This window comes from Mytilus galloprovincialis, chromosome 3 (genome assembly GCF_965363235.1).
Source record: "Mytilus galloprovincialis chromosome 3, xbMytGall1.hap1.1, whole genome shotgun sequence".
NCBI lineage: Eukaryota > Metazoa > Mollusca > Bivalvia > Mytilida > Mytilidae > Mytilus > Mytilus galloprovincialis.
In genome coordinates, this window is record NC_134840.1 from 91,035,795 (window position 1) to 91,050,968 (window position 15,174).

Genomic DNA, 15,174 nt, shown 5'->3' on the forward strand with positions numbered 1-15,174 from the left:
TGTAGGTAAGTTACTACACGGAAATAAAAGTCCACATTTGTTGATACTACTGTCTTCTTTTGTTGACAAGTTGTTTTAGGTAGTTTGTTGTTATGCCCTTAACCCTTGTCCATCTATATGTCCCAAAATTGGTTTAAATTCTCTAACTTAAGTTTCCCTTTACCAAATGTTATGAAATAAATCTTATTACCACAAAACACAGATCAAATTCCAATTTGGGTGTCACTACTTTTACCATCTTGAGTTATGCTTCTTTATAAATGGAACAAGACTGCACACGCTGAAATGTCTTGCATTCTTCAATCATTGATATTATGTTGATAGTCCTAAATATAAAGCTTTACTACAACTATCACATAAACTTAGATGATCAAAGAAAATGAGGTCAAGGTCATATAAACCGAACAAGAAATACATGTACACCTTACAATCATTCAGTACACTAAATATATTTGACCTATTGTTTATATTGTTTATATAGTTTCTAAGAAACAAACTTAAACAAGAAAACTAAACATTGGCCATTGAACCATGAAAATGAGGTCAAAATCAGATAAACCATGCCATGCAGACATGTAGTTCAAATTCTTCCATAAAACAAATGAAGTTGACCTTTTGATTATAGTTTAAGAAAAACAGAGCAAAACACAAAAACTTCACACTGAGCAGTGAGCTGTATAAATGAGGTCAAGGTCAAATAACTTCTGCAAGACTTACATGTACATAATAAAATATTTCCATACGCCAAACATTGTTGACCTATTGCATATAGTATTAGGAAAACAGACCAAAACTAAAAAAAAACTTACTTTGATCACTGAACCATGAAAATGAGGCCAAGGTCACATGACACCTGCCAGCTAGACATTTACACCTAACAGTCCTTCCATACACCAAATATACTAGACCTATTGCTTATAGTGTCTGAGATATGGACTTGACCACCAAAACTTAACCTTGTTCACTGATCAATGAAATGAGGTCAAGGTCAAGTGAAAACTATCTGACAGGCATAGGGGCCTTGCAAGGTACTCACATACCAAATTTAGTTATCCTATTATTCATAATAAAAAAGAAATTAATATTACAAAAAATCCTAACTTTTTTTCAAGTAGTCACTGAACCATGGAAATGAGGTCAAGGACATTAGACAAGTGACAGACAAAACTTTGTAACATAAGGCATCTTTATACAAAGTATGAAGCATCCAGGTCTTTGATGTCCTAAAATAATAAGCTTTTAAGAAGTTAGCTAACGCCACCACTGCCCGATCACTTTCCATGTCAAGCGTTCTGCGACTTACAACAAAAATGTTCAATTCTTCAACTCAATCAAATTCTACACAATGTTTATAACCTTAAAACACAAATCAAGTTCCAATTGGGGTGGCTTAACTTTTACAGTCTTCTAGTTATGTTCTTTCATAATGTTTTAAGCAACCAGGTGCATTATCTTGGTCGATGCAACACATCCTCCAATTGTTTATTTTTTTGTAGGGTTGTTGTCTCTTGATGCATACTCCACAACTTTTATAAATGCCATGTATAAGGTCTATTTCTAAGTATGAAGCAGACTTTGCTTTGCTTTAATCCTTTGTTTAAAACCATATTTGTATCTGGATTTGTTTTATACCCTTCCTCAGCAACTGAGATCACCTCAGATTTTTGATGAGGATTGTGCTCAGTCTTCAGTTTTACCTTATAGGTTTTTTTTTCAACTTAATAATTTTGATTGTTCTGAAGGACTCCTCTTCTATATCTTTCCTTTATAGTAAAATGGGAGAAATTTAACTAGCTGACTATTGTATAAAGATAACAAAAACAAGAATGTGTCCATAGTACACAGATGCCTCCCTCGCACTATCACTTTCTATGTTCAGTGGACCGTGAAATTGGGGTCAAAACTTTTATATGGCATTAAATTAAAAATATCATACCATAAGGAACTTGTGTACCAAGTTTCAAGTTGATTTGACTTAAACTTCATAAAAACTACCATGACCAAAAACTTTAACCTGAAGTGGGACAGACAGACAAAAGGACAAAGGGAGGCACAGACCCAAAAACATAATGCCCATAAATGGGGCATAAAAACAATTTAATAGCACATGTTTTATTATCACACAGATTTCTCGACAACAATGCTGGATGACTGATCTAAATGCAATGACATTTGTTCATGACAAAAATGTAGACCATCAAATTTGTTGTAATCTTGGCCTGTCTGTCTTTTATATCTTTTGGTAGCAAAAAATGCGTTTATTGAAAGACTGTGGTACTGGAAAGATCACATTGTCTCTATGCCTTGTTACTGTCAAAATAGTCCTTTGCTTCATTAATCTTTGATGCCAGATATGGTGAACCACCTGAAACAAGAAGAAATATAATCTTTCTGAATATGTTTTTTTATACCTCATAATTTTGTATATTATTGGAATCAATAAAATAAAATGTGGGTCGTAAGGTGGACGAGCACATGAGAGAAGCACACATATAGGATCTGCTCAGGGATAGTTCATCATTCACCTAAGTATAGGATCTGCTCAGGGATAGTTCATCATTCACCTAAGTATAGGATCTGCTCAGGGATAGTTCATCATTCACCTAAGTATAGGATCTGCTCAGGGATAGTTCATCATTCACCTAAGTATAGGATCTGCTCAGGGATAGTTCATCATTCACCTAAGTATAGGATCTGCTCAGGGATAGTTCATCATTCACCTAAGTATAGGATCTGCTCAGGGATAGTTCATCATTCACCTAAGTATAGGATCTGCTCAGGGATAGTTCATCATTCACCTAAGTATAGGATCTGCTCAGGGATAGTTCGTCATTCACCTAAGTCAGTTTGGCTATTCTATTTATAACCTTTTGCTAATATATTTCTGATCTTATTTTGAATATATTCAAATTCAGAATAGCAATCTCAATGCAGAAATATTATATGTTTGATGTTCATTTTGTTCTAGAATAAGATATTCAAAAATTTCTATATTGGCAACTTCACAAGAAAGAGTCTGCTCCTTGGCATTTTACTTTGGTCAAACATTCATTATTACTTACTGTGACTTGACTGTTGTGTTGCTATCTACCTATTGCATCTTATTAAAAATTCTGACCAAATTGCAATTTGTTCGATAAATAAACTGTTCAACTGGTCAGAAATATGAACAAACTTCTGTAGAAAACCACAGTAAAGTCATGATAGTGCAAGATGATATAATAAAACATACTTACAATCCTAAGAGCCTTAATTCCACTTTAATGTTGTAGTGAAAATTTAGTTGAACAGTTTATATCATAGTCATTGTCGTGACAAAGGTGATCTGTTGTTATTTGAAGTTTCCATGGGGAGATAATCATTTTTCTTTCAATAAGTCTTCAAAAGAATAATGTTTTAGGTTATCTCCCAATGGAAACTTATCAATAATGTATTGTTATTTCACACATATTTTAATGAATATAGGATGTTTAAATTCCAATGATATCTGATTCATATGAATAAGGAAGACTTTTCAAAAGAAAAACTATATGAACGCATAGTTAGGACATTTTTTATAGCAATTCAAAATAACAACAGATCACCTTTAGCATGACAATGTCTTTAAAATATGTATACAAACTGTCAGACTGAATTTTCACAACAACATTAAAGTGGACGAAAATCTTATAGGATTGTAAAGTAAGTTTTAAATAATCACCTTGCACTTTCACATTTTGACTGAACAATTTGTTCAAAATTCTGACCAGTTGAACAGTTTGTAATGATAAAACAAATTGCAATTAGGTCTGAATTTTGAATGGGTTGCAACAGTTGAAGAGCAACACTAAATTCAAGTCACTGTAGTAATGTAATCATCCAAATATAAAGTAACGTTTCCATTATTCATAAATAATCTTTGCATCCAATTGTTTTGTTTATCACATTATATGTGTGGTTATTTTTTTTCTCACAATCTCAATACACAAGATTAATTAGTCTTTCAACACACCATCGCAGGCTAAATATTACAAAAGTTTAAAAAAAAAATAGATTTCCCTAGTTCTGTTATATTATTAACCAATGATACTCCATACAGAAATCTGTTCACTAACAATATATCTACATGAACACTTTTAAATTAAAACAATATTGATTCCAAATTAAAGATTACCTCTGTCTGGATGATTTAATAACATTATTCGTTTGTGTGCATCTTTCACCTTGACTTTACTTGCTGATGGACTGAAAAAGACATTTAAAAAAAAAGTTTAAAAAAAAATACTATATGTACAAGCAAAACTTTATTCTATGACAGACAACTGTGATTCAAAACATTTTTTGTATGTAGTGAGCCCTGCAAGATTATTGGTCAGATTATTCATCTTCATATTCACTTTAGAGAAGATACTATTGTAATATATTTGCATTATTTTTCTAATCTTAAAATACATCTTTCATGAAAATTGTTGACTTACAGTACATTTTTTTGCCAATTTCAAATTTATTTGTTAGTGACATAACATAGGATGACAAAACAGTTTCATCTGAAAGGCAACTACAGTCGACTCTCGTTATGTCGAAGTCAGCCGGACCAGAGAAATATTTCGAGATACACGTAGTTCGACTCAAACGAACACCGGAAGTTCGACAATCTAAGGGACACAACTCTTGCTTAGCTTGGTAAAGCTAAAATAAATCCGGGTGAATATGGCAAGGGGATCTATATTCTAATATCAGATCGATGTATTTGTATGTCACAGTCTTTTATTATTATAATGACAGTATTTTTACTTATTCAGTTGTTTCAATTAAAAAATAATCCTATGGCTTTTCCAAGAGTGTAAATTCCAATCGATAGTTTCGTTATTCAGATCGGTTATAGCTGACAAAATTGTTTATTCTCGGATACAAAAGATTTAAGAAAATTTTGATTTCTATTCATTTTGTTTTATCTCACTCTTTCTTTTCAAAAGAAAATATAACAAGATCAAAGACGCCGTTTGAGTAGTTTTTAGGTGATCATCAACGGAAGCCATAATCCTCACTTTATACACACCCAAGCTCATTAGTGTAAATCACAAATTGATTGTTTTGTAAACATTTTAAATACTTTTTCATGAACATTAACAATGTATCACTAATTATTTATCAAAATTCTACACAAGATAATCTTAGGTAAACACTCATGGAAAAAGCATGTCATAAATCAATACAGTGGTCAATGACCGGAAATTTAATTACACGTGTATTGTCAGATTAACTCTTCAATCCATTAAAATCCCGGAGGTCATGTTTTGACATATGTGTATTAGTTCGAGATAAAAAAATGAATTTTGAATGCTTTTGTTAACCTTGGGACCGTAGATTTAGTTCGACTCAACCGAAATTTCGACTCATCCAATTTCGACTCATCAGGAGTCGAATTACATACTTTTGTATGGAATAAAGTTCGGGACCACGTGAAAACTTCGACTCATCCGAAATTTCGAGTCAACCGAGTTCGAGACAACGAGAGTTAACTGTATCTGTTTCTAGGATAAAATCATGTTGATCATCACATCACTGGATGCCTTTATTTATAGATTGTCATCGGTCATCTCAACAAGATTGATTTTCTCCTTTGAGCCAGTACAGGGAAAGTGAGAAAAGCTAGTTGAGATGACCAATGATAATCTGTTTATTGCTTTTTTTCCCTATGACAATGTTGTTAATTTCATTGTGAATGGCACCAGATCCCTTAGTTTCTCGCAATAATTTTTCACATCACTCTACAGTGCTGAGAAAAGAAATTATCAGTCAGTAATTAAAGATCAAAGTAAAATTGTGTAATGTAGTGATAATGTTAATTAGCTGTTGCATTTCAATTATAATACTAACCTTACTCCTAAAATTAAACCAGCTTCTCTTTTTGACATTTTTGCGTCAAATCCTCCTTTATAGTACTTGCTCAAGGCCTGGAAATAATAAACAATTTTTTTAAATAATATTTCTCTTTTTTTTTTTATCAAACTTAAAAATGGGAACATTGGAATATTGACTTACCACTATGCCAATGTCTTGAATGCCCACAACTGACAACTTTACAACATGAATAGTTCCTTAAGAATCACTAGGCACAATGTAGTATGTCATGTTTTGTTCTTTATCTAACTAAATTCATAGTTTGAAGCCAGATTAAAAGTTCCCAGAATTTAAAGACTAATTATTATTCATATTAGATTACTATTATTAATTTTTTTAAATAAAAAAAACTGGCATTGAGACAGAGTTGTAATGCAGGCTACACAGAAGCAGAAAATAACAATCTATGATTCATATTTTAAATAACAGCATTTTTGCAATTTAATAGAAATTTTAAAGAAGATGTGGTATGGGTGTTAATGAGTCACAATGTGTAAAAAGTAAACAATTATAGGTATTAGTACAACCTTCAACAGGGAACCTAGGCTCACAGCAAACAGCAAGCTATGAAGGGGCCCTAAATGACTAGTTCAAAACAATTCTTACAGGAGAACCAAGGATTTAATCTAGATATAAATAACTGTATGATATTTCAGTACATAATCATGATGAGTCACTATCTAATTCTGTTTTGCGATCTATGCATTTACTCATTGCTGTAAAGATCTTGTGTTCATGTTGTCCTCTTGATTTCAAATTTAATCTTGACATAAAATATTTCCTAAATTAAGTACATGTAACAGATATTAGTCTGTCATTCTGGTTATTTCATTGTGACAAAATCTCAATTAAAATTCAAGAGTTTAGCTACATGTACCTACCCCAGATGCATCCATCTGTTTCTTCAGTGTCTGTGTTACAGTTTTTGCATGCCTGGTTAGATATCTCCCTGTATATTATATAGAAATATAATAAAATAGTTAATTAAATATCATGATTGTTGCAGATTTGTATATCTTAGTGGTAGCCTTAAAGAATACATCTAAATTATTTATTATGTTCATATAGTTCCATTTTTTAGTCTATATCTTAAAATTTTATTAGTCATGTTAGTGTTGTTCATATTTTTTAAATCCAGTGGCCCCAAAGTGCAAAATAAAGTTATGCTTATTTCAATCTAAAGGGCATCTAAAAAATATTAAAAAAAGTCAACATGCTATAAAATATTTGATCTTGTATTGACTTTTTTTTTTTATCATAAACTGTTCTATAAAACAATGAATTTAATTTCTAAACCCAGATTGGATACATATTGTCAAAAATATGCTCGAAATAATTGCTGAAAAATGCAGAGAAGCAAGCAATTATTCAACAAAACCAAAATAGATGTGGCAGTGATGAGTATTTGTAGATAACTACCCTTAGATGTCCATTCGATAACAGGTAACCATATCACTCAATATGACATAGAATTCAGGCCCGTAGCCAGGAATTTCCAAAGGGGGGTTCGTTGGCCTCAAAAACTGGATTTTAACAGTCACAACTCGAACAGAACGTTGACTTTAACAGTCATTATTTGTTTTCAAGGGGGGGTTCGTCCGAACCCCCCGAACCCCCCCTGGCTACGGGTATGGAATTACTTAAGATTCTATGGACCATGTTAATTTTCAAATAACTATCAAGATGAAGGACAGCAATAAAACATGTAATTCAATTAGTCTTTTCAGAATCTACAGGACTATAGGTACAGTTGTCTCATTGTATGCACACCAAAATACAAACAACATTATGTCATTGATTGAATTTCCATTACCTACATCTAGGACGCTTTAATCCAATCAAAAGGTTTTGGTGTACTCTTTTGAAAATATTACCAGAATGCATGAATACATTAGATTCTGAAATGGAAAATTGATATACTATTTTTCCTCTTTGGTATCCATCGTCTATTCTTTCTCTCCCCCCCCCCCCCCCATTTAACCATCCAGTACAGCTAACATGGCTAATAAACAACCAAACAGAACCCCTTCAACATTTGTAGCTGTTAATGATTTGCAGATGTTACTTCCTTTTAACTTCATAAATAACTCTTTCTCTTATGAACAGCACTGTATATTACTTACCTCCAAAACCCACTGCTGCTATACCAAGTCCAGCTAGAATCAGATTGGAGGTCTAAAAATAAACATAATCAATTACATGTATATTCAAATTAATATAAAAAAATAATAAAAAAAATGATGAGTTGTTATCTTGTAAATGATCAGATGTGCATATTGTGTTTGACTAAAATTGCCTTGTTTTTTCATTGGTTAGGGATGGTATTCAATTATATTTTTCAGATCAATAATTGCCTGGGATTATGTAAGCTATTTATAGATGGTGCTTTCCCAGCTTCTTTGGAAGGAATTGAAGTCACATGATTTGCCTGAAGGACCCTTGTCAGTCAGGGTTACTACTTGTACAAGTAAATTTTATTTACTTGAAGAAGAAAAAAATATACTTATATAAGTAAATTTGTAGGATACTTATACAATTGAATTTTATTTACTTGTATAGGTAAAAAAAATTGACTTAGGTATGTCCCTTAGACATTAAGATTTTTTTACTTAAGTGAAAAGGTAATCTTTTCTAAGATTCTTCTTGAAAATTTAAAAAAAATTTGAAATTTGAAAAATTTTGAAAAAAAGTTTGAACCCCTTAAAAAAATTGGAAACCCCCAAAACTTTTTGAATCCCCCTTAGAGCAATTACCCCCATACTGAAACCCAGCCTTTCATTAGTAGTAGGGAACCTTGTAGTAAGATTTCAGAGAGATCCATATTCCTAAACACGAGTTATTGTCTAGATCTGGACACTAGAAAAATGCTTGTTTTTGGCCCCCAATACCCACTTGAATTGGGCAATTACCCCAAACTCAATTCCAGCCTTCCTTTTGAGATATGGAACCTTGTGGTTCCATTTAAGAATGATCCATGCCCTTATACACAAGTTATTGTCCAGAGACTACAAAAATGCTAGTTTTTGACCCCTTTTCGGCCCTTAATACCTAAAATGTTGGCACCATAAACCCAAAATGAGTCCAAACCTTCTACTAGTGGTATTAAATATTGTGGTACAATTTCAGAGCAATTGAAATACTTATGCACAAGTTAATATCCTGAAAATAGAAAAATGCTTGTTTTGAGCCCCTTTTGGGCCCATAATTCCAAAACAGTTGGGACATACATTCCCAAAATCAATTCCAACCATCTTTAAATTATGTTATTGTACCTTCTCATTAAATTTCTTAGAGATCCATTCACTTAAACTAAAGTTATTGTCTGGACACCAATTGGTCTTTAGACGAAGCAAACGACGAGGACTTCCTATCAATATCAAAATTATACAATCCCAAATTTTTTTTGCAGTTGTATAAAAATTTCTTGTACAAGTACTTGTAGTACACCTGACTGCTTGTCAGTCATTCCATATTCAATAATTAGTGGTATACTATGTAATCTGATATAACTTACATTGATTCTTTGTGGACTCATCACTTTTCAATTCAACCAACAGGTCAGTTAAACATGTTGAAAACTTATTTAGCATGTTATCATGTTATAGAGATTCTAACATAGGTCTAGTGTAGTCCAAATGATTATGACTTCTTGAAGGAAACAAGAAGTTTGGGCCATGGTCATTTCGTCATGTAATAAAAGTAGTTCCAGTCATACTTTTATTTTATATAAGAAGACATTGTGTTTTATATGTGTGTGTATATATATATATATAGATTCTGCCACTGCATCGAGTGTGATACGATATTTAACCACTTGAGACAGTTTAATTTTCAAATTTAAAATTTAACTGTTGAGAGTGGATAAATATTGTATTACATTTGTACATGAGATTTGGTGGTGGAATCTGTTTCTCTAATGATTTTCTATCAAATTGCAGGCAAACTTATTCCTTCTTTTCGAATGATCTGCAAGATGTGTTCTTTCTATGCGACATCATTAGATATGGACATCATCAGACATGCTGTCACAATAGGAAAAAAAATTGTCAACCGGACAGCTCTCCACAAACAATTGATATGTGAAAAACTATATCTCAAGTGAACACGATTGATAGTTTAGATTATTTTTACTGATAACCGCTACGAATTTCAGCTGACCGCGACTATAGGGTCTAAATTATGGTTTTCTGCAACAATATTTTTTTTCTGTATAACTCATTGTAATTACTATATATTGACTACACATCTCTTTAATACTAGGAAAGGTAATTTTCACAATAAAGCAAAAGACTGTTTGAATAATACGAACCCTACAAAAAAACCCAGGCGAAATTAATAATTTTCGGAGGTGATGACTGATGTAAAAAAAAATCTGACCAGATTTGGCAAAAACATCATTGACCTCCGAATACTGGTAGGGATTGTCACTTGACAATAGTGAACAATACAACCTTAATTTCTCTGTCTTTTCTATATTCCATTCTGTAAGAAGATATTTACCATTTTCGAAATGCGTCAAATAAATATAAAGGATAAGAAAGTCCTAGAAAAATTTCGTCAGTCACCTCACCGTCGACTTACGTCACGTTGTCATAATTTATTTACATATAAGTATAAAATTTAAAGATAGCGAAATTTTAATAGGCTTTCAATTAAATAAATGTTGTGCGAAAGTTAAAAAATAATAAATAATCTTTCTTTAACAATATTTATATTATTTTACGACATTCGAAGGTGTCTAAATCACAAGTCATGCCGGATTAACTTACATTATCCGACATTCTCATTGACAGGTTAATGAACCCGCGTAGTCTCCGCGTAGTAGTCTCATAAAAAAAAACCCACCACCGCTGTAAACAGACATCCATCAATCATCTTCGCACCTATAGTAAAATCAAATGGTCATCAGGTCTAATTGGCGACATTTAAAAGTAAATTTGCAGGGGCGGATTTAGGGAACCACGACCCCTATATCATGTATATTCAAAAGGCTTTACAAGAGGAATTTTTGTTGCTTTAATAGGAAATCACCGAAGCATTATCAGTTTCTCCTTCTTTCTTTATGCTTTAATATATTGACTTGATATTTGTTTAATTACATAATGACAAATGGGAAGTTGACAATTGGGAACATTGAAACTGAAACTACTATGTTATAGTAGTCTCAGATTGAAATAATCAAGTTTTACATGGTTTCCAGTTTGAAGTCTTCCATCTGTGTCCATGAAGAGGGAAAGATCAAGATATGAAGCAGTTTCAGTATTGATCCTAATTTCCAAAGTTATATATACGAGATGCAACAAACCCCTGAATTTGGGTTATTGAGTGACAGGACTTCATTAATAATCTGAAATAAATGAAATTTGGTATGCAAGATCATTTTTTCTTGTCGTTCATGAGAAAGTTTGCAGTTCGTTTTAGACAGTGTAAATCAGAATGCTTATTTTTTACTTGCAGATATCGGAAATTTTTATTTGTACTAGGAGGATTCTGGATCTATTGATTTCCAATTTATATATATAAATATATAACTTAGGAAAACCAGATTAGACCTTGTCATATGGTGCTGTGTGTAATCTCTTAATATCTATTTTCACTGAACATGTGCTGTTTGGTTGCTGTCTCATTGATATTTTCCCTTAATTCTCAAGTATTCATGTGTTTTAATCCACAAAAATGGTTTCCATGATTCATAAATGAATACCTTAAAATGCTGATATTTTAGAGTTTCATCTCTGCAACTTAAGTGTATGCAAAATTACTTTGAAACAATAGAGTGCACACACTGAAATGTCTCACCTGGTTTACTGATCATTGATTTTATATTGATAGTCCTAAATATAAAGCTTTTATACTACAAGTATCAAATAAACTTAACATGATCCAAGAAAATGAGGTCAAGGTCAGATATAAAACCAAACAGATAAATCTGTGCACCTACAATCATTCCATTCAATAACCAGGTGCTCCGCAGGGCGCAGCTTTATACGACCGCAGAGGTTGAACCCTGAACAGTTGGGGCAAGTATGGACAAAATATTCAAGCGTGATACAGCGCTGAATTTGGATTGTGATCAAATTTTTGACATTACATGTTTTTTTTTTACACAAAACAAATGTCAAGATTTTACAAATCAATTAAAGATTTCTTCTTCAAACTTTTTAAATCTAAAATTAAATAGTTGACACAGCATAGGTTTCTGACACAGAATGAATGTGGTCTAATGAACTTAAAAGTTTTTTTTTGCCTTTGAGCAATTCACTATGCTGTTGAATATTAATCCTCTCAAAAAAATGTTTGAAGAAATTTTCTTTTTATTTATGAAATCTGAAATGAGAAAAATTTAACCCCCCCCCCCTTTTTTTCACATCCCCGTTTCCCTTTTTCCAAAACTGATATCAATTCAAATTTCTAATGGAGTTTGCAACAATAACTACTCTTTTAAATACATCATAAAATATTAAAATGTAAAATAAAGTGCTTGTTATCACTGAATGGTAAAGATTGGTTGGTAGTAAAAGTGAATATACATTGTTTATTGTATAAAACAATAAAAAAAACTTCATCAGCAACATTTTATATTGGCAAATTTCCAATGAAGTTATTTACATAAAGTTATTGGCAAATAAAAATAGAAAATGACATCATAGTCATGTCTGGCAAATGTCCAACATACATTATCTAAAAACATTTTAGATAAGATAAAGAAAAAAAGCTTCATCAGCAACATTTTATATTGGCAAATTTCCAATGAAGTTATTTACATAAAGTTATTGGCAAATAAAAATAGAAAATGACATCATAGTCATGTCTGGCAAATTTCCAACATATATTATCAACTACTATTCTATACAAAGAAAGATAACTCCAATTGAAAATTAATTGCTATTGCACAATATTGTGCAATTAGATATTTCTTGCTATTGTGCAATACTGTGCAATTGAAAATTTCTTGCTATTGCACAATACTTGATATGGAATCCTGATTTGGACCAACTTGAAAACTGGGCCCATAATCAAAAATCAAAGTACATATTTAGATAAAGCATATCAAATAAGCCCAAGAATTTAATTTTTGTTAAAATCAAACTTAGTTTAATTTTGGACCCTTTGGACCTTAATGTAGACCAATTTGAAAACTGGACCAAAACTTAAGAATCTACATACACAGTTAGATTTGGCATATCAAAGAACCCATTTATTCAATTTTTGATGAAATCAAACAAAGTTTAATTTTGGACCCCCATTTGGACCAATTTGAAAACTAGGCCAATAATTAAAAATCAAGTACATTTTTAAATTCAGCATATCAAAGAACCCCAAGGATTCAATTTTTGTTAAAATCAAACTAAGTTTAATTTTGGACCCTTTGGACCTTAATGTAGACCAATTTGAAAACGGGACCAAAAATTAAGAATCTACATACATAGTAAGATTCGGCATATCAAAGAACCCCAATTATTCAATTTTTGATGAAATCACACAAAGTTCAATTTTGGACCCTTTGGGCCCCTTATTCCTAAACTGTTAGGACCAAAACTCCCAAAATCAAACCCAACCTTCCTTTTATGGTCATAAACCTTGTGTTTAAATTTCATAGATTTCTATTTACTTATACTAAAGTTATGGTGCAAAAACCAAAAATAATGCTTATTTGGGCCCCTTTTTGGCCCCTTATTCATAAACTGTTGTGACCTCAACTCCAAAAATCAATCCCAACCTTCCTTTTGTGGTCATAAACCTTGTGTTAAAATTTCATTGATTTCTATTTACTTATACTAAAGTTATTGTGCGAAAACCAAGAATAATGCTTATTTGGGCCCTTTTTTGGCCCTTAATTCCTAAACTGTTGGAACCAAAACTCCCAAAATCAATCACAACCTTCCTTTTGTGGTCATAAACCTTGTGTCAAAATTTCATAGATTTCTATTCACTTAAACTAAAGTTATAGTGCGAAAACCAAGAAAATGCTTATTTGGGCCCTTTTTGGCCCCTAATTCCTAAAATGTTGGGACCAAAACTCCCAAAATCATTCCCAACCTTCCTTTTGTGGTCATAAACCTTGTGTTAAAATTTCATTGATTTCTATTCACTTTTACTAAAGTTAGAGTGCGAAAACTAAAAGTATTCGGACGACGACGACGACGACGACGCAGGACGACGACGCCAACGTGATAGCAATATACGACCAAAAAAGTAAAATTTTTGCGGTCCTATAAAAATAGTAGACCTATTGCTTATAAATTCTTAGAAACTAACTTAACCATGAAAACTTAACAATGAACCATGAAAATGAGGTCAAGGTCAGATGAACCATCCTGACCATGCCAGATAGCCATATACACACCTTACAATCAATCTTTGCATTAAATATAGTTTGCATATTGCTCATAGTATCTAAGAAACAAACTTAACCATGTAAACGTAACATAGCTGTCATGACAGTAAATACCAGTAGTTCTCATGAACTAGTACACAATTTTGTTTAGGGGTAAGCTGAATTCCATCCCCAGGATTTTTCTTGCTGTGTTGAAGACATATTGTGGCCATCAGCTGCTGGTGTTTTTTTTTGCTCTCTGATCGGGTTGTGGTCTTTTTGACACATTTCTCCATTTCCATTCTCAATTTTATCTTTGTTAATTCATTTATCATTGTCATTTTGCTTAGATTCAGCTGTTGTTACCTATTCTGACATTACCAGACAGACATATACACCTTACAATCATTCCATACACTAAATATAGTTGACCTATTTGTAATAGTTGAAGAAAAACAGACCAAAACACATAAACTTGTTTGTGATGTTGCAAATATAGAAATTATTGTATTTCTTATTCTACATGTTCTAATACAAAATGAACTTTAACCACTGAACCATGAAAATAAGATAAAGGTCATATGACACGTGACAGTTTGACATGTACACCTTACAATCATTCCATACACCAAATATAGTAGATCTATTGTTTAGACTAAATATAGTATCGGAGATATGGACTTCACCATGAAAACATAACCATATTCATTGATCCATGAAATGAGATTGGGTCAGATGAAAACTGCTTGACAGACACGAGGACCTTGCAAGGTACCAACATACTAAATATAGTTATCATACTACTTATTATAAGTGAGAAATTTACAATCTGAACCATGAAAATGAGGTCATTGACATTGGACATATGATAGACAGAAATTTCATAGCATAAGGCATCATCAAACAGCATCCAGGTCTTTCACCTTCTAAAATATAGAGCTTTTTAGCAGTTAGTCAGCACTGCTGAAGCTGCT

The 15,174-nt window shown here is 32.1% G+C and overlaps 1 protein-coding gene across 3 annotated transcripts; it reads right to left on the bottom strand.

Annotated features, from left to right (window-relative positions):
* Positions 1 to 2,096: 2,096 nt before the first annotated feature.
* Positions 2,097 to 10,487, bottom strand: LOC143069363 (mitochondrial import inner membrane translocase subunit TIM14-like). 3 transcript variants are annotated; one of them, XM_076243957.1, is made up of 6 exons: positions 10,384 to 10,487; positions 8,007 to 8,058; positions 6,765 to 6,832; positions 5,860 to 5,936; positions 4,154 to 4,224; positions 2,097 to 2,365 (listed from the first exon to the last, which is right to left on the bottom strand). In XM_076243957.1, the coding sequence occupies exons 1-6, from the start codon at positions 10,384 to 10,386 to the stop codon at positions 2,298 to 2,300; spliced, it is 339 nt and encodes a 112-aa protein (XP_076100072.1). In that variant the 5' UTR covers positions 10,387 to 10,487; the 3' UTR covers positions 2,097 to 2,297. The 3 variants fall into 3 exon arrangements, with proteins under 3 accessions (XP_076100072.1, XP_076100070.1, XP_076100071.1); XM_076243955.1 differs by having other exon boundaries at positions 10,335 to 10,415; XM_076243956.1 differs by lacking the exon at positions 10,384 to 10,487 and adding an exon at positions 10,261 to 10,293.
* Positions 10,488 to 15,174: the final 4,687 nt, after the last annotated feature.

Excerpts from the sequence above, each read along its gene's own strand:
- LOC143069363 (XM_076243955.1), bottom strand. The coding sequence starts at position 10,364 with ATGGAATATAGAAAAGACAGAGAAATTAAG. Across the intron at positions 8,059-10,334 it reads GAAAAGACAGAGAAATTAAG|ACCTCCAATCTGATTCTAGC; the intron begins GTTGTATTGTTC and ends GTTTATTTTTAG. Across the intron at positions 6,833-8,006 it reads AGCAGCAGTGGGTTTTGGAG|GGAGATATCTAACCAGGCAT; the intron begins GTAAGTAATATA and ends TATAATATACAG.